This window comes from Salvelinus namaycush, chromosome 19 (assembly GCF_016432855.1).
Source record: "Salvelinus namaycush isolate Seneca chromosome 19, SaNama_1.0, whole genome shotgun sequence".
In the NCBI taxonomy this organism is placed as follows: Eukaryota; Metazoa; Chordata; class Actinopteri; order Salmoniformes; family Salmonidae; genus Salvelinus; species Salvelinus namaycush.
The window spans coordinates 33,966,993-33,991,911 of NC_052325.1; the positions used below are offsets into that span (position 1 = coordinate 33,966,993).

The 24,919-nt window shown below is 42.1% G+C and overlaps 1 protein-coding gene across 6 annotated transcripts in view; it reads right to left on the reverse strand.

Annotated features, from left to right (window-relative positions):
• Positions 1–4,043: 4,043 nt before the first annotated feature.
• The window catches only part of LOC120064349 (tensin-1-like), a 296,497-nt gene continuing 275,621 nt past the window's right edge, over positions 4,044–24,919 (reverse strand). For 5 of the 6 annotated variants that reach the window (XM_039014867.1, XM_039014869.1, XM_039014868.1 and 2 more), the window contains 13 exons: positions 23,206–23,383; positions 20,967–22,183; positions 18,665–18,751; positions 17,179–17,307; positions 15,487–15,582; positions 12,410–12,487; positions 12,217–12,288; positions 12,047–12,073; positions 11,163–11,331; positions 10,853–10,921; positions 9,117–9,146; positions 6,812–6,926; positions 4,044–4,478 (listed from right to left, as the gene is read on the reverse strand). In XM_039014867.1, coding sequence (XP_038870795.1) covers positions 4,404–4,478; positions 6,812–6,926; positions 9,117–9,146; positions 10,853–10,921; positions 11,163–11,331; positions 12,047–12,073; positions 12,217–12,288; positions 12,410–12,487; positions 15,487–15,582; positions 17,179–17,307; positions 18,665–18,751; positions 20,967–22,183; positions 23,206–23,383 — 2,342 coding nt within the window. In that variant the 3' untranslated portion in view covers positions 4,044–4,403. Of the gene's footprint in view, positions 6,927–9,116; positions 9,147–10,852; positions 10,922–11,162; positions 11,332–12,046; positions 12,074–12,216; positions 12,289–12,409; positions 12,488–15,486; positions 15,583–17,178; positions 17,308–18,664; positions 18,752–20,966; positions 22,184–23,205; positions 23,384–24,919 lie in introns of all 6 variants that reach the window. The other variant, XM_039014866.1, reaches the window with a different exon arrangement.

Sequence of the window (24,919 nt, forward strand, 5' to 3'; positions counted from 1 at the left end):
AAGTTTTAGGCTGACAAACCTTGGAACAATACGTTTACATATATGCTCTTGTACTCGGGCTTCCTTGTCCTTCAAATGAAACCAAATGTTGCTGCATATATTCCCCCCACCCTTTTTAGGCCCGCAGATTTTATGAACTCAGTCGGGGTCTCAACTTACAGTTGAGAGATAGAATAATAACACAAGGTGCAATTTCAAAATGTGGTTCTGCATCAGCAGTTTTTCTCTTGTTATGTCAGTCACTGACAGTAACTCAATTAGCCCATGTCAGCTAACATTTTTTAGATTGGTAAATGAGTCTAGTGGCCAGCTATTTAAACATGTAGTAATCATGGTCAAATTACCGACCAGGGGGCCCCATTGATTTTGTTAGTCACTGTTACGGATACAGGTATCCTGTGTGTGTGTATCCTGTGTGTATTTATTTTCTCTCCTTCTCCCCTCACAGGTGGCAATCATCATTCCTCAATCAGTCATCAATCAGAAGACACACCTCCTCCTGTTTCCACTACCCTATCACATCCCCTTTCCCTTGGTTTAAAAACCCAGTCAGTTGTTTTCTCTACAGCTCGATCTCTCTGTGTCTCTCTCTGTCTCTCTCTGTGTCTCTCTCTGTGTCTCTCTCTGTGTCTCTCTCTGTGTCTCTCTCTGTGTCTCTCTCTGTGTCTCTCTCTGTGTCTCTCTCTGTGTCTCTCTCTGTGTCTCTCTCTGTGTCTCTCTCTGTGTCTCTCTATGTGTCTCTCTCTGTGTCTCTCTCTGTGTCTCTCTCTGTGTGTCTCTCTCGCTCTCTAAATCTCTCTCTTTGGATTGAGCTGTCTTTTGTTTTTGCAACTACATGTCACTTTGTCCCCACCTGTGAGTATTGTTTTTGTTATGGTGTTTGACTGTTTGTTTGATGGTGGGAAAAGGGGGTACCAAGACAAGTCGCCCATGGGCATACACTACCCGTAGGAATACTTTGTCTAAGAACACTAGTTAGAACTGGGCGGACCACCCACTGTATTTTGGTTAGTTAGTTAGCTATATTGAAGTAGGCTAGTCTAGCTTAGGGGTGTTTTTGGATATTTGTTTCTTTCCTTGGGTCCAGCTCAGCCCCTTTTCCCGCCCACTTTACCGTGTGTTTAAAAATAAACCATGAGTGTTTGACGGTAATTTAGTTGTCTGTGGTTTTTGTTCTCACTGTTACTTTTTCACTGATATAATTTGCATGAGTTATGTTACGGGTCTCGTTACCATCCCCCTAGACTGCCGGGCAAAAGGGATTCGTAACAGTCACTCTCACTCAGATATCATATTGAAAAAAAATCTCTCCACCCTATGGCAAAGAAACATGCTATGGCTGTAAAAGTGGAAAAATTTCTTCAACCCCATGGAAAAATGAGGTGAGGGGCAACAACATTTAATTTAGGGCCCCCAAAAGGCTAGAGCCGGCACTGACTGCATGTGTGGGTATGGATGTGGGTACGCAGACCTGCGAACAACTGCGGCCCTTCATGATGAGTTCAGTGTCCCCCACCCCTATCAAAGTTGCCCATCCCTGCTGTAGACTGTCAAAAGAAAATTATGAATTCTGTATTATTATTTATGTAGAACAACCATTGCTTTATAAAGAGAGGAGCCAGAAAAGCTCCTATTTACACTGACCAGCCTGCGAGAAGGCTTTATTATAGACCAGCCTCCAAAACCCATACTTACACTGACCAGCCAGCAAGGAACCTTTATTATAGACCAATCCCTAGGCCAGCCTTGGAGAACTTTATTATCCCTATTTATAATGACCAGCCTGCAAGGAAGCTATACTATCCCTATTTACACTGACCAGCCTGGAAGGAACCTTTATTATCCCTATTTACTCTGATCAGCCTCTGAGGAGCATTACACACAAAACTGCTAGCTTTGAGACCCACCAGTCTTTAAGGCCTCTAAGTAAACTGATCAGCTTGGAAGGAGCTTCAAAGATATATTTATCTCACCAACCAGCTAAGTGTAACTTACAGCTTGCTCAATGTTTTAGAGAAAATAGGTAGCCAAGCAGTTTGTAACTGTTGTAGCTGTGCTTGCTGCATTATGTAGTTAAGATGAAAAACATTAGCCAAATAGCCAGCCATATGCAACTAGCTATCTAGCAACCTAAGTTACCTCATTTGAAAAGATAACTAACCAGGAAAGCAGCTAGCTAGTCTAAATATAAGCTTGTATAATTTGGAATTAGTCTTGATATTTCAGTGTTTTTGGACGCAACCTTTTTTCAGCTGCATCAGTTGGGCACCACCGCATACATTATTTAAAAATGGTTCTTGCTGTCCCTCTATTTGAATTTGATTGGCTGATGGTAAAGAATGGACGGAGTTGCATAAACATCAGCCTGTGAGGCAGCGCAGCCTCTCAGACACAGCGCAAGGCACCTTTACCACTTGTGCACTGATTCCTGGATGGTAGCTATCAGCTGATTCCCGTGTTTGACCACCCTTACAGGAAAAACCACAAAACCACAGGAATTTCTCATGTGATCACATGTAATCTTATGTGAAGTTAATGTAATAACATGTGTCAACATTTTGAAAGGAACATGTGAAAACATTTGAGCACGTGAAAACATAATCTCATGTGGGATAAATGTGAAAACATAGGGAAGCAACATTTCTAAATGTGATACATTTTTTTTTTTCAATATTTCACATTTCTTTTCAACTTTCACGTTAAACTGCACATTTGATTTCGACGTGAATGTTTTTCACATGTGAAAAGGTAGTGTTAACATTATGTATAGTGTAGAGAATTATTGTATCATCTAAACCGCTGTGAAATATATTTTCATTAAGCAAAAATACTGTATTTTCAGCTGTTTGAAGCTGGCGTTCAAAACCGAAAGTAAAAGACCTAAAATACGAAAATTAAGAATGGGAGGCATAGAAATAGAGTATATAGAACATATATACGGCTTCTTATACTTGCTGTCAATGAGAATGACAGATCTATAACTCACATTTCTATGTGAATTTGGACAGCTCGTCCAAAAAGTTACATATTTCAGCTTTAACCGCAACACTTCTTCAAGTTTTCACCATCATTGTAAAGTCCTATTTATTTTGTTGCTTTCAAAGTAATTTATTTAACGTGATTAGTGATTAATTTGTCTGTCCCTCATTTTAAGGTCAACCCTGTTATATGAATTGAACTCTCGTTTTAATATGGTGAAACTTAACTTTTTTTATATGTCAAAAGTAACATTGAAAACTAATCGGCCTGAGCATAACACATCAACCCTGTTACCCATAGATTGGTAAAGCATTTCTATTTCATTTTTTTTTGTGAAACTTGCATTCAATTACCACAAAGGGATTTATGACATCAAACTTTTTTCTGTCAACCCTGTTCATTTATTTGGCACTTAATAGGCACTTACTATAGACATTTTTGTATGTTAAAATGGGAATGCCCTTTGAACCCTTGTTTTTTTATGAAGTTGAACATGTGCACTCTATGACAGAATGTCTAGGAAACGTGCTCTAGTACACATTTTTTAGTTTAGTTTACTATAATAACCTTGTTGCTGTCTGATTTGAATTTGATTGGCTGATAGGAAAGAATGGGCTGCATGGTATGACGAAGTGACGTATACGGTGTACATATTAGGACATACATTTGATGGGCTCCTGAGTGGCGCAGTGGTCTAAGCCACTGCATGTCATTGCTAGAGGTGTTACTACAGAGCCTGGTTCGATTCCAGGCTGTATCACAACCGGCCGTGATTGGGAGTCCTGTAGGGCAGCACCCAATTGGCCCAGCGTCGTTAGGGACTGGCTGGGGTAGGCAGTCATTGTAAATAACAATTTGTTCTTAACTGACTTGCCTAGTTAAATAAAAATGTAAATAGGTTAAACATAGCTATTTTGTGGGTCCTATGTAAGCAGTAATCGTGATCCCTACTAGAGGTGAAGCCAGGAGTGTGTGAACAAAGCTCAGAAGTTAGTATTACTCTTTCAAATGAACAGACATCCTAAATGTGAATAGACATTAGACAAGCACATAACATTCCCAAGTATGCTTTAAACATGGAGTGATTTGTATTACTTTTTAATGTGTTTTTTCTCAGAAACAATAAAAGCCATACCGTAAAGCAAATCAAAATACATAAGGTTCTGTACAGGCATAGTAGCACATTCACACATTTTAAGTCTAGGCTATTTCCTCAGTGGGCACACATACGTCAAAGGAGACTTCTTACACAATTTGTTTTTGTTTACTAACATTCGTTTGTGGTAGAGGGTGATTTACTCAACAACCACTTATCACAGGTTGCTCATACACAAATGCAGAATCTACCATGTTTTTGCCACATATATTGTTTCAGTTGTGACTATCAAAACAATAAATAAGATTCATTGAAAATGGAGGGATTCTCATTGAAGAGGAGTGAATAGTTGAACAAGCGAAGAAGCCACGGGAGAAGACAGTTGAGCTTGAACAGAAAATACCTAGGTGATACAAAACATTGAGTTAAAAGAAGTGGACTGAACATGCAAACTATTTCTGTGTATTTTGACATGACAGAATCCCATTTATAAGTGCTACGTTTTTTTTTTTTTACTGGAGTATATTTGACCATTGAGTTACGGCTACCCTGATCCAAACATAATTGAATTGAATGAGGACATTCACAAAATAAAAACAGCAAAATATTGACCTAATATTTGGGCATAAAAGTCTTCCTCATTCAGTAAATAATAATTTAAACTCAGCACTGCCCATTTGAGTATTGCTTGTCTACTGAAGGTCATTGCTGAAATCACAGTTAAAACACTACAGTAAAAACACAATGGGTAGTTAAAATGTGTTTTACCACATGAGGGCAGTAGGCCCTATATAACAAAATGTGGAATTGCTCAGGAGAATACTTCTGGTGGTGATTTACTAAACCTGTGATGTTAGATTGAGGATGTAATCAAAGAAGTAATATTTTGCCTCCAAACATTCTGAGAACAGCAAGTCTGTTTACATGAAGTAGTCATTTCAATCATCTCACTGTTTTGCCAACTACAAATGGGTGTTGATATTTCACATGAAAATATTTAAGTGTTTAACTCTGACCATTCCTTCTTAGGCCGTTTTCATTTGGACATAAGCATAAAATGTTGTCTCCATTTAGGATGAATCCATGACTATTGCAACAAAGAACTTTCCTAGCCGCTCTTTCTCCCATCTAACAAAGGACGTTTCCTACAAAGACAAAGTAATGCAGTGGAAAAACATACTCAAAACAACAATGACAAGCTTTAAAATACATACACTTTACACCATATATATTTTGATGCACTTTTTTTTCGACACTTTCAGTAATCTTGATGTAGACTATACAATATATGTATACAAGTAATATGAGTTAACATAGAGCGACAGAGCAAAAAATAAATATTTTGTTGAAGTTTTATATATATCTATATATGTATATTTATATGTATATAGCTTCCTTGTGGGTATGATGTGGGTGTCACAAGTTTGACAGGCTGATGTGTAGAGATAGTGGCCATCTATACTAAGATGGTTGCAAGGGTAGAATATTTGCAATCTTCCAAAGGAGAAGAGAGAGCTTGATGCTGTAGCAGTAACAACCTGGACATAAGCTCTCATTGCCCAAACCCGTCCGCCGTTCAAAAATCAGCAGGGAACTCTGTTCTTCCATGATGCTCATACATGCACAGAGGAGAGGAGTGGCAGTTTTTCAATGTTAAACACACAACGGGTAACCATTCAGCCTAACCAACATTTCCCCATAGATGGGTGCATTGCAGGTTGGTCTAGAAGTAGGGTAACAGCAGATTTCAGCTACCAAAGACATTATGGGGTTAAAATACCACTGTGTAGGGGAATAGTTGGACTGAACTGGACAAGCTTCTATCCATCCTCCATCCTTCAACCGTTAAACAGAAGAGGGAAAAAGAACAATGGAAGTTGGAGGAGAACAGTGTGTTTGCCCATTACAAATTTGGTCTGTATGTAGAAGAGAGCAGGTATGCTTCTTTCTTTCTCTTTCCTTTTTTTATTACAGAAAGCATAAAAATAAAAACAAACATTTCAGGCCCCAAGTCATCCACGCCTTACCCAGAAAGCACTCCGTGATATTTACATTAACTCTACTCGCCAGCATGCAAAAATGTCCTGGAATACGCTTTGCGAAGAAGGCAAAGATGCAAACTCTTTAAGAATAACATACATACAGTATCAGTACTTGTATATAGAAAGAAAATTTAAATGATTTTTTTTTGATTAATACTTATTTTTTTACAAAATATAATTTCCAACAGACCTTCCGACAGTGGAATACTCGCCAATGGCTGCTTTAACAAAAATCTTTGGTTGACCAGTCCAAACGCCTGGTAGCTTAACACTTCTTTACGTCACACAACCTTACTTCTTCTTCTCTTTTTTTTAACGAACCATGCTCACTGACATCACTGACATAATTTATCCTTCCTGTTCTTGTGTTACCCTGCTAGAGAGATCACAATGGCCCCCCAAAGCCAACATCCCACATAGCCACAACCACAAACTGCACTTCCTCTATCCCCCTAGTTAGCTCCACACAGGAGTCCTTCCAAGAAGAACACACACGTGCGTGAACACCACGTGCACTCACAAGTAAAAGACAAGATCAGAAGGAAAGAGGTGACACATAAGATCAGAACAAAATAGTACAAACAAAATCCAAAATAGAACATACATTTCCTCCGTGGTTAAAAAGAACAAAAAAAACAAAAAAAACAGGGGTCGTCAAAAGTTCAGCTCATTGTTTCTGCGAGCCGATCATCACCTTGGAAACAAAGTTCACGATAGCGCTGGCGGGCTGATCGGGGTCCATCTCGGCAAAGAGGTGACTGACGTTGTCAGTTGTGCTTCCTTGCTTCCGAGCCACGAATCCAAAGAACCTAGAAAGAGAAGGGAAACTGTCAATGGGTCTCCTCCAATCAGTATCTTCTGTTTGCCTCGTTCTGAATCTGAGAGGACTGGATTGGTGAAATAAATCTGTAGGAAATTATATGAATCATATATGGAAAGTGTGTGTGTGTAACAAATGGGTTTGAACCCTGGTTGTCTTCACACCACAAGACTGTGTTAGCCCAATGAGCCTATTACTTCAAGCCTTAGGCAAGTTAACTCATCACTCAAGCATGGTCCACCCACTTCCATTATCATTAATGCTTTTCTGTATCCATTTAGAGATATTGTTATGCTCAATAGTTTTTTTTACCATCTCTATAGTTATGTGGTCAATCTCTAGGGGTTAAAGACACACCATGCCACTGTTTCCAATTTTACTTATTTACTGCATTGATGTAACCAGGGCCTGAAACTAACTTTTCAGTCTTGGAGCCAGTGATGTAGCCATTTTCTCAGGGTATATTCAACCCACCTTCATCAATTCAGAGAAGATTTTGAGAACTGTCTTCGACTGAATAAGAAGGTACTTTACATACTACGTGCATTTCACATGAGCATGCATCTGAAACCAACATTTTGGACCCACAGCCAGTGTTGCTGCTTTACCAGCCACTCAGACAGCTTTGGTCTGGAGCTACACTACCAGTCAAAAGTTTTAGAACACCTACTCATTCAAGGGTTTTTATTTATTTTTACTTTTGTCTACATTGTAGAATAATGGTAAAGACATCAAAACTATGAAATAACACATATAGAATCATGTAGTAAGCCAAAAAGTGTTCAAAATATATTCTTCTTTGCAGCAATTCGACCATGATTCACGCAGTCTCCTCTGAACAGTTGATGTTGAGATGTGTCTGTTACTTGAACTCTGTGAAGGATTTATATGGGCTGCAATTTCTGAGGCTGGTAACTCTAATGAACTTATCCTCTGCAGCAGATGTAACTCTGGGTCTTCCATTCCAGTTGCGGTCCTCACGAGAGCCAGTTTCATCATAGTGCTTGATGGTTTTTGCAACTGCACTTGAAGAAACTTTCAAAGTTCTTGAAAATGTCCCAAATTGACTGACCTTCATGTAATGATGGATTGTCGTTTCTCTTTGCTTATTTGAGCTGTTCTTGCCATAATATGGACTTGGTCTTTTACCAAATTGGGCTATTTTCTGTATAACCTTGTCACAAGACAACTGATTGGCTTAAGAAGGAAAGAAATTCCACAAGTTAACTTTTAAGAAGGCACACCTGTTAATTGAAATGCATTCCAGGTGACTACCTCATGAAGCTGGTTGAGAGAATGCCAAGAGTGTGCAAAGCTGTCATCAAGGCAAAGGGTGGCTATTTGAAGAATCTCAAATATAACATATTTTGATTTATTTAACACTTTTTTTTGGTTACTACATGATTCCATACGTGTTATTTCATAGTTTTAATGTCTTCACTATTATTCTACAATGTAAAAAACAGGACAAATATTTTTAAAAACTGGAATGAGTAGGTGTTCTAAAACTTTTGAACGGTAGTGTATTTTGCTTGCCCTGGCTGTCAACGACAAATGTCTTATATTAATGATTATGATATTGTCATAGTGTTTTGTCTACTTGATATACTGCCTTTAAAGACATAGGAGTTTAACCCAATTGTGCCCTAAGTCTCATAACAGTAAATTCATAGGAACTATGATACCAGAGTTTAAAACCTCAAACCATGACATGTTAAAATCTAAAGGTGTGACTGCCAACGCTTGGTTTTGTTGGCATACCCTGCCCAGTCACCTATCCATCCATCTATTCCTCCTCTCTGAATCATTGGTGGGGTGCCTACATCCTTTCTTGTTTCCCCTCATATCATGGCTGAGCTCCAAAATATCGCCTTTCATTTGGTGCAGGTCACGAACTGATGGTAAGTCTGTCTGAGTGAATTGTTTCTCCCAAAGACCATGGTGGTCAAGCTAAACAACTGATCTACCTATCCCTAGTTCTAACCAGTGAAAACCATCCTCTGACAACTAACTGAAAGTATCAAGCACCACCAGTTAGCTAGGTTGCTTAACTTTCTTCAGTGGCAAACGTTGCTCTGTAACTCTCAGTCAAAGTGGTTGGGCTATAAACAGTATATGCAACTACAGAAAGTAATATACTAGGTTTAGGTGTATGGTACTCAGGTGCACGCACACTTACTTGGCTGTGCCCCCTTCAGGTTTGTTCCACCTGTAGAGAGAGAAATAAACAGTATTCTATCACGTAACATTTTGTATGATATATTCATGACATATAATATTATGAGGTCAAAGGTCATTTTAAAAAGCAGAGATTGCTGCTTTTCGATTACTGCCCGCGTACATGGGGGTGTGTGTGTGTGTTTGTATGTGTGTGGAGAGCATTAGTGTGCTGTAGCTCAGTTTATACAAAGGGTGTAATGATGATTGGTTAAAACTGCATTCCAGCCGGTGTCTATTCCACAAGTTACCACCGGCTAAATCTATGACATTAAATTGCCTATTTACTCTGTTCCATCTGACTGCCCAATCCACTGTCTCATCAGCCCAGCCAGGCAATTTATAAACTTGATCTCCACTATAAAAAGCAACTAGACATTATCTCACATTTCTTTTAGACTAACATTTAGTTTTCAGCAGCGGGTGATTTGTATAAACCTTGCTGTCTGTCTCTCTGACATCTGCAACATTGTTTCAATATTCAAATTCCATCTCCAGCTGTCCCATAGTAATGAAGGTAGGAGTCGGGAGTCGGGACGAGATAGACAGGCAGGCAGCGTTTCCCAGCCAGTCAAAATCATGAATTAGCTGGCATCATTTTTATGGATATACAGTATATACAAAGTAATGTCAATTGAAAAAGGTCAAACGAAACGAACTGGAGCTAGTTCGCAGCTTCAATTTGAAGTTATTGTGTTAGCTGTGTTGTTGGCTAGCTCTTCTGAACAAAAGTGTCCTGACGAGAGAAACCATTTTCCTTGATAGGCGAACTCATTAGCTCATTGTTATGGATGTATCCAAATAAATGTCACTAGAAAACAGCTTAAAAAAATGCAAATGATGCTACTTTGTTGTTATTATGGCTGCACTGTTTGACGTGTTTGTAAGTTAGCCGTAGTTGGCTAGCTAGCAAGCAAGGGATAAGAACGTTGCCAGTCAGAATGGCAATAGAACATTTAATACGAACGACTGGGTCTCGTCCATAGATACAGAACAAATAGACTGAACGACTGGGTCATTCGACCATCCGGCTTGGGTAGCAACCATAGATTTGTGTCGGGACTATCTGTGGATGGATGAAATAGTATGAATAAATTCATTAAAATAACATTTTTAAAGAAAATATGTCAATCATTACTTGAATATGTTGGTAACCTGTTGTATAAAAGTGATAATTGTCACGAATATCACCGAAGGTGACTCCCCTTCCCGTTCGGGTGGCGCTCGGCGGTCGTCGTCGCCGGTCTACTAGCTGCTACCGATCCCTTTTTCCCTTTTCGTTTTGTTGGGTCTAATTGGTTTCACCTGTTCCTTGTTTGGGGTTTTTGGGTTGGGGTTAGCCCGCCTGTGTTCGTGCGGGATTGTTTTGCTGTATTTTGGTATAGGAGTGTCTCTGTTTTTGGATTGTCCGCTGTACAGCGTATGTGCCTGTGGAGTACATTATTTTGGAGTGTTTACGCCTGTGTTCGGTGTCACCCTCTTTGTGCGCGGTTATTGTACGGAATAAAGTGTTTTTCCGAATCCTCTGCTCTCTGCACCTGACTCCACACCCATCACTCTACGCATCGTTACAATAATGCCATCCAAGCCAGTGTTTGGAGGATATATTGGCACGGTTTGCCGGCCCGAGACGAACAACACCCATGCCAATATATCCTCCAAACACCGTCTTCGAGGGCATTCACTTTGTGGACTCACTTTCTCTCCTGAGGGTCGATATCACAAAATGTGACAGTGTTGATGGGGTAGTGGCGCCGGAAGAAAAGCCTGTAGGAAAAAAATATGTTTCAGCACATTGCAATATAGCAATTCATAGGCTACTGCGTAACTAGCTACTACAACGCAAGTTGGATTGAACAGAGGCATTAATTGTAACCCTCGGTCAGAGTGAGCTTTTCCTGGAAGTCAGTTTCAAATATGTTTTATTGTTGGGCAGAATTACAAATTCAATATACAGTCTTGTGGTAATTCTCTATTTCATACACAAATGCCTGTGCATCCTACTCACTTCCTCTGGTTGTCGGTCAGGGTGATGCCTTGGGCCGACACCTTGAAGTGCACGATGGTTGCGGTGGGCGGGGACACGGCAGCCACCGTCTCCGAGATGGCCTTGGCGACGGCCTGAGGTCCCGTCAGAGACTCCATGTCCACCGAGTTGATGTACAGCACATTGCATGCTGGGAAAAGAAGAGAGAGGTGTAGCCAATCAGCACAGTGCATTTCACACTGGAAAGAGGCGAAAAGTGATACCATGGGCTGTCTGGTTCTTCAATGCTACAACAGATATGGGTTTTGTTGTATTGTTTTCTGATGTGAAGTGACATGATCAATAGTTTGCAATTGTTTAATTTATAGGATTTATCATGTATGCTTATGATCAGAGAAACATGATAGAATCTATTACAAAACTCCATTCATCAGTGTATACTATGTAGCACAGCAGTTTAATGCAAAAAAGCAATACAGTACATTCTTGACAGTCTTCAATGCAGTTAATGGAATAATTTCATACATGGAGACAAGACATATATCACATTGGTATTAGTGGGTTTATAGTTCTGCATCTCAGCAGATATTCCAAAAAAAGAGTCATCTGTATTTCCATGCAACACATTTCCATTGCTCTAAGGACGGCACATGCATTCTGGGACAAGGCTGGAAAAAAAAGACATCGGACAGAAAACATATCAAGCAGAAAGCTGGACAGGTGCATTGTTGTTGTCTATTAGATGGAGAAAGAGACAAACACACGCGCGCGCCCACGCACACTCACGCACACTCATGCACAGACTTCTGAGGTAGACATCAGGGATCTGGGCTAGAATGCAGCAGTCAGGGACCAACAGTCACATATCAGGAAGACAAATTCAAACGAAAGGACACAGGGTTTACCATGGGAGTCAGCAGTGGCCCTCTGCCCTATAGTGACACCGAGGTGATGTCACCAGTGGGGGGAGAACAGTGGAATGGTTCAGAGTATGTCACAACAAATAAAGTCATTTAGATGATCTTTCTGTTACGTAATGCTCAGCAAAACTGCTGACTGAGATATTGCTTCTTACCGGCTCCTTGTTTGAGGAGTTCAGCTGCCGGGTTGGTTGGTGTGGCAATATCCGGCACATCCTCGTGGATATCTGAAACGCAGCAGAAGCAGATTCTGCAGAAATTCCTCACACCACATTGTTGTATGTATCCATGTACATATCCATTCAAGAATACACGCACGCACGCACACACACACTCTCCTGGCCTCACCTCTGGTAGGAATGACCAGTTTACAGGGCAGGGCCTGTGGAGTCATGGCGTGCTGGTACACCAGAGCCGACAGACATCCTAGAGAGACACCAACACAAAGAGAGATTAGTATTAGTCGTGACAACAGGACAAAGATTCTATAGAGATTACATATCCTGATCCAGACATTTAGATCACACACCCTGATCACACACCCTGGACCCACACTTTCACACGTACCCCATTCCCACACTCACACACACCCCATAGCAACACTTTCACTCACCCCATACCCACACTCACACACCCATGGTGCATTTCCACTATGGATTTACCCCAGTGTTTTACCAAAAAGCCTCAGACTTTTGTGTTATTAACTCCACGGCCCAGCTCCTGGGACTCACTGGGCCATGGCCTCAGTGGACCTGCTCTGACTTGGTGCCAACGAAAGGCTGTTGGGGCATTTCAGGTGGCATTTACATACAGGTAACAATCGCTAATTGTAAACATGGGTTTACGCCTTCAACGTTTAACACCTTCCCACAAAGCAACTGTTTTAATTATGCAGAGGTTGTTGATTCTGCTCTTCACAAGTCCTCACTCTCAGCCCTAGCTTTGGAAACACTATTTCCTTAGTATAACATCAGGGTGTATATTGTAACACTTGTGTTACAGTCAAAAATCAGCACCAGTGTCTAATTTAACCCCACATCCCTCCCTTAAGAAAATAATTTGTCACGACGTGGCCCTTTTGAGCGGCTGTTCATGTTAAAAGCATTAGCATAGTTAGCATAGTGTAGTTATCAACTGTATTACAGTGAATCCTCTCTTTGTCTACGAAGCCGTCATATCGGCTTATCCCACTAGGGACTTTCAGTGTATCATGTCAGTAACCAATGCTAGGGTTGCTAGGGTTCGTGCAGATATCCAATGGTTTGCGACACTCAGAATATGACTGGTGAGGTAATAATACATTAATAAGTGACTGTAATCGATAAGATATGAAAATATCTGAAGAATTATATTCGGGAAATTGGAACTCTATAAACAACATTTTTCATTAACCTCCTAGTTAATTACCATTCCGTGATTCGTTGAATTACGGAATAATTACACATAGAGAATTTTGTTGATAATATACAGTCTTCACATTTAATGACAGCAAACGCTACGACAAATTCAATAAGTAGTCCAGAGGATAAGGTTCCTCAAGAGGCCCATTTTTAGACTGATGCTGGCTGACTTGTTAAGTCATCTCTAAATGTGTGCTTGGGCCAGTAGCCATCTCCCTGTGGTTCTCAGTAAGAGGAGTCTAACACACACATGCATACAGTATTTCATATCTAGATTTGACACTGTGAAAATTGCCTTCATTTAACAACAGCTCAGATGTGGGAGGGAAGGTAGCTAGCTACCAGCTCTGGGTTCAAATACTATTTGAAATAACTGGCACTGCAGGCAGGCTAAAGCAAATGAAAACGTATTTGAAAGATTTCAAATGGTATTTGAACCCTGGTCTGGAGCTAGCTAGGCTCCCCCGCACCTTCAAGATGATCTTACACAAGGCTCCTGTAGCCGCATGCTTTGCAGCTTACGTAAGCCACCCAGCCCTATATTATCATACTTTTTTTGATCTTGCTATCATCCTTTTGCACCCGAAGGATGGGGGGGGAAAAGCCTTGTTCCTTATGCTGATAACTCCTTCCAGCCCCTCATTTATACACATGCAGTGGTGTAAAATAATTTAAAGTACTACTTAAGTATTTTGGGGGGGTATCTGTCCTTTACTATTTATTTTTTTGGCAACTTTTACTTTTACTTCACTACATTCCTAAAGAAAGTACTGTACTTTTTACCCCATACATTTTCCCTGACAGCCAAAAGTACATTTTGACAGGAAAATGGTCCAATTCACACACTTATCAAGAGAACATCCCTGGTCTTCCCTACTGCCTCTGACCTGGTGGACTCACTAAACACAAATGCTTCGTTTGTAAATGATGTCTGAGTGTTATAGTGTGCCCGTGGCTATCCGTCAATAAAAAACAAGAACATGTGCGGTCTGGTTTGCTTAATATAAGGAATTTAATTTTTTTTATACTTTCACTTTTGATACTTAAGTACATTTTATCAATTCCATTTACTTTTGATACTTAAGTATACTTAAAGCCAAATACTTTTAGACTTTTACTCAAGTAGTATTTTTTCACCACTGTACACACCACTGTACACATGCAAACACACACACACACACACACACACACACACACACACACACACACACACACACACACACACACACACACACACACACACACACACACACACGCGCAATGTGGTCTGCGGATTAAATTAGAGGGGGGTACATTTGAGCCATACTAAATGACTTTAACTGATCCCATACTATAATTAGGATTACACATGACGGGCTGGGAGAACGGATACTCTTTCAAAGGCTGGGACACGGGGAGCACAGAGGGGATCAGAGTCATTAGACCAACACAGCCAAGAGTAAGACTTAGTCACCCCAACCACATCATGAAACTCATGTCTGGAGCTCACTCCTCCCCCGTTACACAATCTGAGAAACAAGCCATGTTGTTGTCAGAAGGACCGGTTCTGATAGGTTTGAAAAAAGATTCTGTCAACGTTCTTTAATCCTTCTGTCCTCTCCCCACTTCCCTCTCAAAACGTCAGAGTGAAGCGAGGAGAGTATTGGGGGAGAATATCTGTGCAGAAGAAGAACCTTGGATCTCCTCCTCCAATGCTCTCCTCTTTTCCCTCTGTGTGAGTGTGCACATAGCCACGGGTAATAGGGGTTCTGAGGGTGCTGGAGCACCCCTTGAAAGATAGGATTATTTTTATTTTTTTTTAACATATTTTTGGAAACAATTATTTTGTTCACAAATATAGTGCACTGGGCCTTTACTATACCTGTATTAGCAGACCCATATAGCTGTCTGTAGTGCTGGCCCTCCAAAAATGTCAGCACCCCCCATCAACAAAATAAATCACAGCACCCCCACCCCCACCCCCAAACTACTTACTGCAGCTATGCGCATGCATATGTGTGTGTGTAGGGGTTAAAGGTGACTCACCAAAGTAAGGTTCGTTGGGACATCCCTTCAGCTTCACTCCCTTAGGACTTGTCTCAATCAGGAAGTGCCTCACCAGCTCATTAGTGTTGTCACCAGCTACAGGGGCCCCCGAAGGGCAAAACAATATAGGGAAAACAAAAGAACAACACACCGGTGAGCCCATTTATGGTATGTAGACATCACCTCAAATGGGGAGGTATTATATGTTATATGTTTTTATATAGGTAATGACTTCTTTCTTTACTCCACCTGACAACAGGCCAAAACAGAGACTAAAATATGATTTTTAATGGAATGTTCTAGGATGAGCTAAGTGGCTAGTTAAGATTGGCCTCTTGGCAGAAAAATAAACTGTGCTGACAACATTCTCCTCCCTTCGTGTGTGTGTGTGTCCGTGCGTGCACAGTGTTGACCTAGAACATTCTCCTCCCTTTGTGTGCACACACAATATTTTGGGGCGTGGTTTGCGCTGAGCCCTTTTTTGTGCAACCGTGAGTGAAAGTGTCATTCCAGTTTATCTAATGTGTTATGTTATTAAACATTATGGCCAGTGATGGTGTCTGGCGAAAGACTGAGAACAGTTGTGTCAATTGAGAACGGTTCACTAAATCAGTCAGTGGTGCTCAATTCTCTCCTTTCAGAGGTACAGTAGCTCACTTGATTCAACGTGTCAATTAACACAATAACACCTATGGAATTTTAACAATATAATATGGCTGACCAGAATATAAAACCCTGTATGGTTCTTCAAATGTATCTAAAACAAACTTTTCAGATTGAGAGATGTTCCATTCTCAATAAAGGTTCTATAAAGAACCATAAAAAGGGTTCTATATAGCTGTAACTATAGCAGAACCCTTTTTTTGTGCTATATATAACCTTTTTAAATTGTTCTTTATAGAACCTTACGAAGGGTTATTTATAGTACCATACTGGTTCCATTTAGAACCTTATGAGCATGGTTCTTTACAGAACCTTAAAAAAAGTGTTCTATATAGCACCAAAAAGGGTTCTGCTATGGTTACAAGCCAAAGAACCCCTATCTGGTACTATTAAGAACCATTATGTTTGTGTGTGTGTGTGTGTGTGTGTATGCGCGCGCGCACAGGCAGACGTGTGTAGAGGAGACATTCCAATCCACTCCCAGTTATCCCTGCTCTTCTAGGTGTTATTGGAAACATCACAGGCACCTCATACCTTAATGACAGTATTAAGACCCAGGGTATATGTTTAGTAGTGCTGATCGACTGTACAGCCAGACTCTGCTGGAGTAACGATATGCTTTCATCGGGCCCCTCAAAAACACATGATCCACTTCAGAGTTTGTTGATTGATTGAATTAATACGTGAGAGTATGTGAACGTCATACAAAATGTGGTTGTTCTTTGTATGATTTCACTGTGGACTGTGTGTGTGCTTGTATGTGTGTGTGTCTCCTTATATGTAGGGCCACAAGATGACACAACATCACAGAGGTGTAGAGGGCTAATATAATTTTCCATCAGCAATTACAGGTACAGTATATGAAAGCTGGAGCCCAGTTGGTGATCCAGTACATTTTACGTTTGAGTAATTTAGCAGACGCTCTTATCCAGAGCTATTTAAAGTTAGTGCATTCATCTTAAAACAGCTAGGAGAGACAACCACATATCACAGTCATGTGTTCATAACAAGTGGGAAACTTGGAAGTACCTTTCTTGGTCTGCTGTACAGTGGGAGGAGGAGAGGCCACTTTCATGGCCAGGCCATAGGCCCCTCGGAAGGAGTGACTGTCCCGAATGACAAAGGCCCCGGGCTCTCTCTCTCTCAGCAGGCTGATGGCTGCAATACACAATAATACATGATTCAATAAAATAACACTTTATGTATCCCCTCAGGGGAAAGTAAGAAAGTATTGCCAGATCATACATTCCTTTGGATATAACACAGAGAGGAGAAGAAACAAGGAAAAGGAAGAGGCAAGGTGAGGTCTTTGGGGGAGAGAGGGAGGGGGTGAAAAATTATTCTGAAGAGGTGAAACGGGGAGGATTGAAGGACGAGGAGAAATAAAGGGATAGGTAGGATAGACATGGAAGATGGGGAGAGGGAGAAGGAGGAGAGGGGGAGTCGGAAGGGGATGAGGAGGAAACTTTCCTTGGAAAGGAAGGAAGGAAGACCTTTTGTGATCCCATATTTCAATGTAACTACAGGGGAGAGTTATTAAATGTTGTCTTGTTCAACAAAACAACATGTATTGCATCTCTAACATGCAATTCTATGTATCCCTATATGTCCAAATATGACATTTCATAGACTCTGTAAGTAAGATAGATATACAGTACATGCATATGTTCCCTAGCCACTTAGATTAATGGAGTACATATGGTGTGTGTGTGCGTGTGTGTGTGCGCGTGCATCTGAATGTGTGATGTCATCGCAGCGGAGCATGTGCTTGTGTTTAAGGCTATCTCCATTGACATTTTATTCATTTAGCAGACGTTCCATCCCAGATGATCTAATCCAATAAGAGAGTGTGAGCAGAAGCAGATGTGGGGGCCAACAGCAGTGACTTCACAGTGAAACATACAGCAGAAGAGAACAGAATAGGGTCATTTAGGACATCTGTGTGTGGAGAGAATGTGTCAGAAGAATCCAAAAGGGTTTACATCAGACACACATCCTAACTCTCCTGGTTACTAAATAAATAACATTCTCGGCCACATTTTACCTTAGATAGGTCTTATGCTAGCTAATGGGATAACTAATGGGATAACTAAGGTAACTGTTCTGTGACAAGCTAGTAACTACACTCTTAGAAAAAAAGTTGCTATCTAGAACCTAAAAGAGTTCTTTGGCTGTCCCAATAGGATAACCCTTTGAAGAACCCGTTTAAGTTCCAAGTAAAACCGTTTCGGTTCCAGGTAGAACCCTTTCCACAGAGGGTTCTACATGGAACCCAAAATAGTTCTACCTGAAACCAAAAAGGGTTCTACCTGGAACCAAAAAGGGTTCTCATATGGGGACAGCTGAAGAACCCTTTCGGAACCTTTTTTTCTAGGAGTGTAGTACATACCATTACACAGCAGTTACTACTTAATTCTCTAATTTCTTCGCATTTTCTTGGAAAACTGAATTATCATAAAACCTACTGTACGTGTTACCTTTAATCTCTTCCCTCTATGACAAGAGGCACAATTACCTTGTTCACGGGAGATGTCAGGCTTGTACCAGAACTTGGAAGTGTCCTGAACAAACTTTACATTCAGCCTGGTCTCGGGACTCCCGTCTAAGAGAAGAAAGAACGACTTGTGTTGAAACCATGTGTAGATTTAACCAAAATCATTTAGCCATGTGAAAAGAGGTATGTTTATATGATACTTCGTAAATGCTGCATGTCACATTACATTGAATCAAGTCCAAAGTCTCAATAGTCTAATTTATTTATTTTTACCTTTATTTAACCAGGTTAGACTCTTGAGATAAAAATACATTTTTCAAGAAAGAACTGGACGAAGATAGCAGCAGTGATGCTTCATGAGGGTCATCCTGACCAAGATAATATAATCTACATATCAACTGGACTTCCAAAAAGTACATTAACAGCTCCTTATTGTGTAGAGATAAGCGAATCTGCGCTATTAGCGAGTTAGCTCCTAGCGTCAACCCTCGCAAACATGCCAGTATCTGTATCTGTAACCATATTAGTAGTTGCTGTTTTAACTCTTCTCCCAGTATACTCAGTATAACCCAGAATGGAGCTTTGAAACCACTGCAGATGCAGAAATGGCTGCCAACCAAGGCTCTGGGCCTGATGCCAATTCTATCTGAACCTAGCATCTGGGACTGGCTGGGCTGCCTGGGAGATGCATTCATTCCTTCATCTGCTCTGCAATGTGTTTACGGAGAAAGTAAGTGTGTCCAACTTATAAACCGCCTGCTCAGCTAAAACCATGCGAGTATGACCGCATTCACTTTACTTCACTATACTTTGCTGGCTCTACTCACTTCGTCTGCTTTCACAGAAAAATGTGTGTATGAAAACAGATGTATTTACATTGAACTTATATAGTTAGGTACTAGTGCAATTATAGTTAAGGTATGCATTGTTACATATGTACTGGCAAAGAATATACCCGTTTGCGGTTTGAATAAGTTTCATAAGCAATGTATTTGTAAAAAATATATATACACTACCGTTCAAAAGTTTGTGGTCACTTAGAAATGTCCTTGTTTTTGAAAGAAAAGCTAATTTTTTGTCCATTAAAATAACAACAAATTGATCAGAAATACAGTGAAAACATTGTTAATGTTGTAAATGGCTATTGTAGCTGGAAACGGCAGATTTTTTTATGGAATATATACGTAGACGTACAGAGGCACATTATCAGCAACCATCACTCCTGTGTTCCAATGGCACGTTGTGTTAGCTAATCCAAGTTTATCATTTTAAAAGGCTAATTGATCATTAGAAAACCCCTTTGCAATTATGTTAGCACAGCTGAAAACGGTTGTGCTGATTAAAGAAGCAATAAAACTGGCCTTCTTTAGGCTAGTTGAGTATCTGGAGCATCAGCATTTGTGGGTTCGATTACAGGCTAAATGGCCAGAAACAAAGACTCTCTTCTGAAACTCGCCAGTCTATTCTTGTTCTGAGAAATGAAGGCTATTCCATGCGAGAAATTGCCAAGAAACTGAAGATCTCGAACAAAGCTGTGTACTACTCCCTTCACAGAACAGCGCAAACTGGCTCTAACCAGAATAGAAAGAGGAATGGGAGGCCCCGGTGCACAACTGAGCAAGAGGACAAGTACATTAGAGTGTTTGAGAAAGTTTGAGAAACAGACGCCAGTTTGCGCTGTTCTGTGAAGGGAGTAGTACACAGCTTTGTTAAGGTTTGTCAGGTTGGACTTTTGAAGAATCGAAGAATCTCAAATATATTTGGATTTGTTTAACACTTTTTTGGTTACTACATGATTCCATATGTATTGTTTCATAATTTTGATGTCTTCACTATTATTCTACAATGTAGAAAATAGTACAAATAAATAAAAACCCTGGAATGAGTAAGTGTGTCCAAACTTTTGACTGGTACTGTAAGTCAATTTGTAAGTCGCTCTGGATAAGAGCGTCTGCTAAATGACTTAAATGTAAATGTAAATGTAAATGAATTTGTCCCAATACTTTTGGGGGGACTATGTACAAAAAGTGCTGTAATTTCTAAATGGTTAACCCAATATGGATGAAAATACCCTCAAATGAAAGCTGTCAGTCTGCACTTTAACCTCATAGTCATTTTATGATTTCAAATCCAACCTTTTGGAGTATAGAGTCAAAAGAAGAAACAAATGCCTTACTGTCCCAATAATTACGGAGGGCACTGTATCATCCTTGAGAATACACTGATCTTCACTTCCTATTTCGCTGGGGATGTCAGTGCTAGTTGGGGTGCTCTTTGCTACAGTAGTATCTAAGTTTTAAGAGGGTTGTCAAGGTGGTCTTACCAGACATGTTAAACTTGGAGAAGTCTGGCAGTGTTTGAAAGTAGCTGGTGCTGGGTGTGCTCCCTCCACTCGACATAGGTGAGGACATTTTCCCGTTCAGCGTCCCGTAAGAGAGCCCCCCGTTGGGCCTCTCCCCACTCGACATGCGCCTCTTCTCTGGCAGCTGGGGCTGAGCCTGCGCCAGGGGGGCCGGGCTGCCCTGCCTTAGCCCCATCATCATCCCCCCGTCCAGGTAGCCTGCAGGGGAGAGGGGGAAGGAGGGCGTGGAGGGTGGGTGGTATCCTGAGGAGCTGCTCTGTCGGGACAGGGTGCCGTGCCTCTCGTCCGGGGTGGTGTAGCCGCTACTATGCAACATAGGGTGTCGGTCCAGACTCGGACTGCGTTGTGACATCTGGCCGAGGGACGGGTGGTGGTCCAGCACCGGACTATTACCACTGCCCTGCTGGTGGGTGATGGACGGCTGTCGACTCAGCAACGGACTGCTCTGGATACTGCTCTGGATAGGCTGGCTGTAGGTGAGGGAGGGCTGGCGGCTGAGCACGGGGCTGCCCTGGGAGGCCTGCGTCAGGGATGGTTGTCGGCTCAGGACAGGGCTCCTCTGGGACATGGAGGGCTGTCGACTCAGCACTGGGCTGGACTGTGTCCCCTTGGACACACACAGGTTATAGTGGTGGCGGCCCAACACGGGACTTCCCGCCATTACCATCCCAGGGATCCCAAACTCCACAAAGCCATTGGCAGGAGAGGGCTGGTGGCCCATGACAGGGCTGCCATGATTGGTGGGCTGGTGCCGATGTTGGAGAGAGGGACTGTTGGAGTCGCAATGCAGTGTGTGGAGACTTCCTGATCCTGGTGAAGGGTGGACAGCCAAAGGGCTTTCCCGGGGGGCTACCTCCAGCTGGGCCTGGGGAGGGCTGGGGTCGGTGGAGATGTAGCTCCCCATGAGGCCACTGGGACCTAGGTAGGAGGGTGTGGTGGTGGGGGAGCACAGGTAGGACAGGGTGGGGGAGTTGGAGCTCAGGTAGGAGGAGGTAGGGGTACCCTGTGCTTGAAGGAAGGGAGATGGGGTTCCCAGGGCCTGGAGGTAGGGCTTGGGATTAGCGACGGAGGTGGGAGTGGGGGTGGGGGACGCGCCCTCAGAAGGCTGGGAACGGAAGCCGGAGTCACTGGCCGCTTGTGAGGGGATGTTTGCACTGCTGTCAGCCAATTTGTGCTCTCTGAGGGAGAAAGAGAGATAGAGACACTCAAACACAGTGTATGGAAAGACAACCACAGTAGAATTAACGAAATGCAGTATTAACACCTATGGATCCCTTGCTATCTGTAAACATGTAGTATATTTCAGGAATACTGGTTCCTTACCAATGTCATGTAGTGTAACCAGTGTATGTTTAATGTCATTTAATATACACTCATTGACCAATTTATTAGGTACACCCATGAAGTACGGTTCGGACCCCCCACTGCCTCCAGAACAGTTTAAAGGGAGCTAACGTGTGCCAGGAAAACATACTCCACACAATTACACTACCGCCACCAGCCTGTCGCATTGATACCAGGCATAATAGGGCCATGGCCTCATGCTGCTTACACCAAATCGTGATTCTCCCATAAGCATGACGCAACAGGAACCGGGATTTGTCAGACCAGGCAATGTTTTTCCACCCCTTAATAGTCCAGTTTTGGTGATTGCGAGCCCACTGGAGCGGCTTCTTCTTGCTTTTAGCTGAAAGGAGTGGAACTTGGTGTGGTCGTCTGCTGAATTCCGAGGTGCCATTCTGCGCACCACTGTTGTACTGCGTAATCATTTGCTTGTTTGTGGCACGCCTGTTAGCTTGCACGGTTCTTGCCAATCTGCTTCGAACTCATCATCGAGCTGTTTTTGCCCACAGGACTGCTGCCGACTGGATGTTTTTTGTTTGTCGCACCATTCTCGGTAAACCCTAGACACTGCCGTGAGTGAAAAGCCCAGGAGGCCGGCCATTTCTGAGATACTGGAACCGGTGCACCTGGCACCAATGATCATACCACACTCAAAGTCGCTTAGGTCACTCGTTTTGCCCATTCTAACATTCAATCAAACAGTAACGGAATGCCTCGTTGCCTGTCTGCCTGCGTTATATAGCAAGCCAGTGCCGCGTGAGTCACTGTCTGTATGAGCGAACCTTTTTCGTGATCGAGCGTACCTAATAAACTGTCCATTGAGTGTATGTATTAATGTTGTTTGCTTCGTACTCACCCCTCTGAGCTGTGGATTGGGCTGCTGCTAGACAGTGGGAGGTTGAGGGTCGGGGCAGGGTCAGTGGTCGTCTGTCTGGCCAAGATCTCTCCTGGAGGGGTGAGGGTCACAGGTGACCCTGGTGGTCCGCTGCCGGCCACCGCTGATCTGGCCACCGACTCCACGTAGCTCCGCGGCTCTGAAGAGATACAGACTTGGCCATTAAGTGTGATTTAATTTCAGTGTGTACTGTCGTGAAGGTGAAGTTGTCTTCACAGGATAGCTGCACTTTCCCCCTAAACAGTGACAATTCTGTTCTTGTGAACATGCCATAAACTATGAAATTTGTTTTCTTCACTGAATTCAGTATTAGTGAGTTGTTTGGATATCAAGATTTACTGTACTCTGGGTATACACTCTATCTTTAATATAATATTTAAACTCCTACAAATGGGACTACAGAGTTAAGATTTTAGCAGTCCAGAGAACCTACGAAGCAACAATGGGCTTTAGGCTGTCGTTAAATTATTCCTCCTTCATTGAAATGATCATATTCAAGTCATCAGCTGCAGCCCATCAACCAAACTGCAGCATCTTCACCGTTTCCCCATCAGGAGCTTGTCAACAGTGTGTTAGTCAAACAGACCTGCTTGTATGTACTCAGAGACATGTTCTATTGCCCCCTCGACATTCCAATGATGTCCACAAGAGCCTATCAAAAGCACAGTCTGCTAGATCTGAAACCCACGCTAGACTAGAATCTTCTGGAGGGAACAGTATTGCCCACAATAATGACTCCATGGCACATACAGTGACTGAATGGAACAAGAGGGATGGTGACCATAACAGCGATGAGCAAACACAATACGGAACAAAGAAATTGAGAAAAAGTGCATCGCTGTAAGGAATTGTGAAGTCTCAATTGTGAAGTAACACCTGAAATGGGTGGAGGACAGTTGGATGGGAGAAGATGGGAAGAAGAGTGAGGCTCTGCGGTCGTCTATGACAAGGGTTCTCTGGGGAAGTTAAAAAATGCTTGATGATTGGGCGATGTTCTTACCTTCCTCGCCCTCACTATGTTCAGCGTCTGAGGCGCCGTGACGGACGGAATTCAAAGAAAGAAAGTGAAACAAGGAGTCAAGAACAAGAAGAGAGAGATAAAGGGAGGGAAGAAAGGAATGAGAAGGGAGGAAGAGGATGAGAAGTAGTGTAAGGTAGCCAGAGAAGGGAGGGGAAGAAAAGAGGTTCATGGGAGAAAGATAGAAGACAAAGTATGATGTGTGATAGATGATGTAGAGAGGGAAGAAAATTAGCCAAAGTTATATTCAAGCATCTGTAGTTTAACTACAGATGTGTGTGTGTGTGTGTGTGTGTGTGTGTGTGTGTGTGTGTGTGTGTGTGTGTGTGTGTGTGTGTGTGTGCGTGTGCGTGTGTGTGTGTGTGCGCGTGTGTGTATATGTCAGCGCTGGAATAGTCAGCGCAGAAGGAACTACTGAGCAGTGGGGTACACATTTCATGAGCCAAGTCAAACATCCCTCCGAGAGCCCAAGCACCTCATCCAGTAATGAGATATTATTGCTCCTGCCTCCGCTAGAACCAAACACTCCATAAAGGCTTAGAGGAGACAATAAAAAAGAGTGCATGTTCAAAGGAGTCATTTGTTGAAATTATATTTCTGGGGGCTCTCTCACATTTAGCCTGTCGGCTGTGTAAATATGGGACCCGTCGCTTTGAA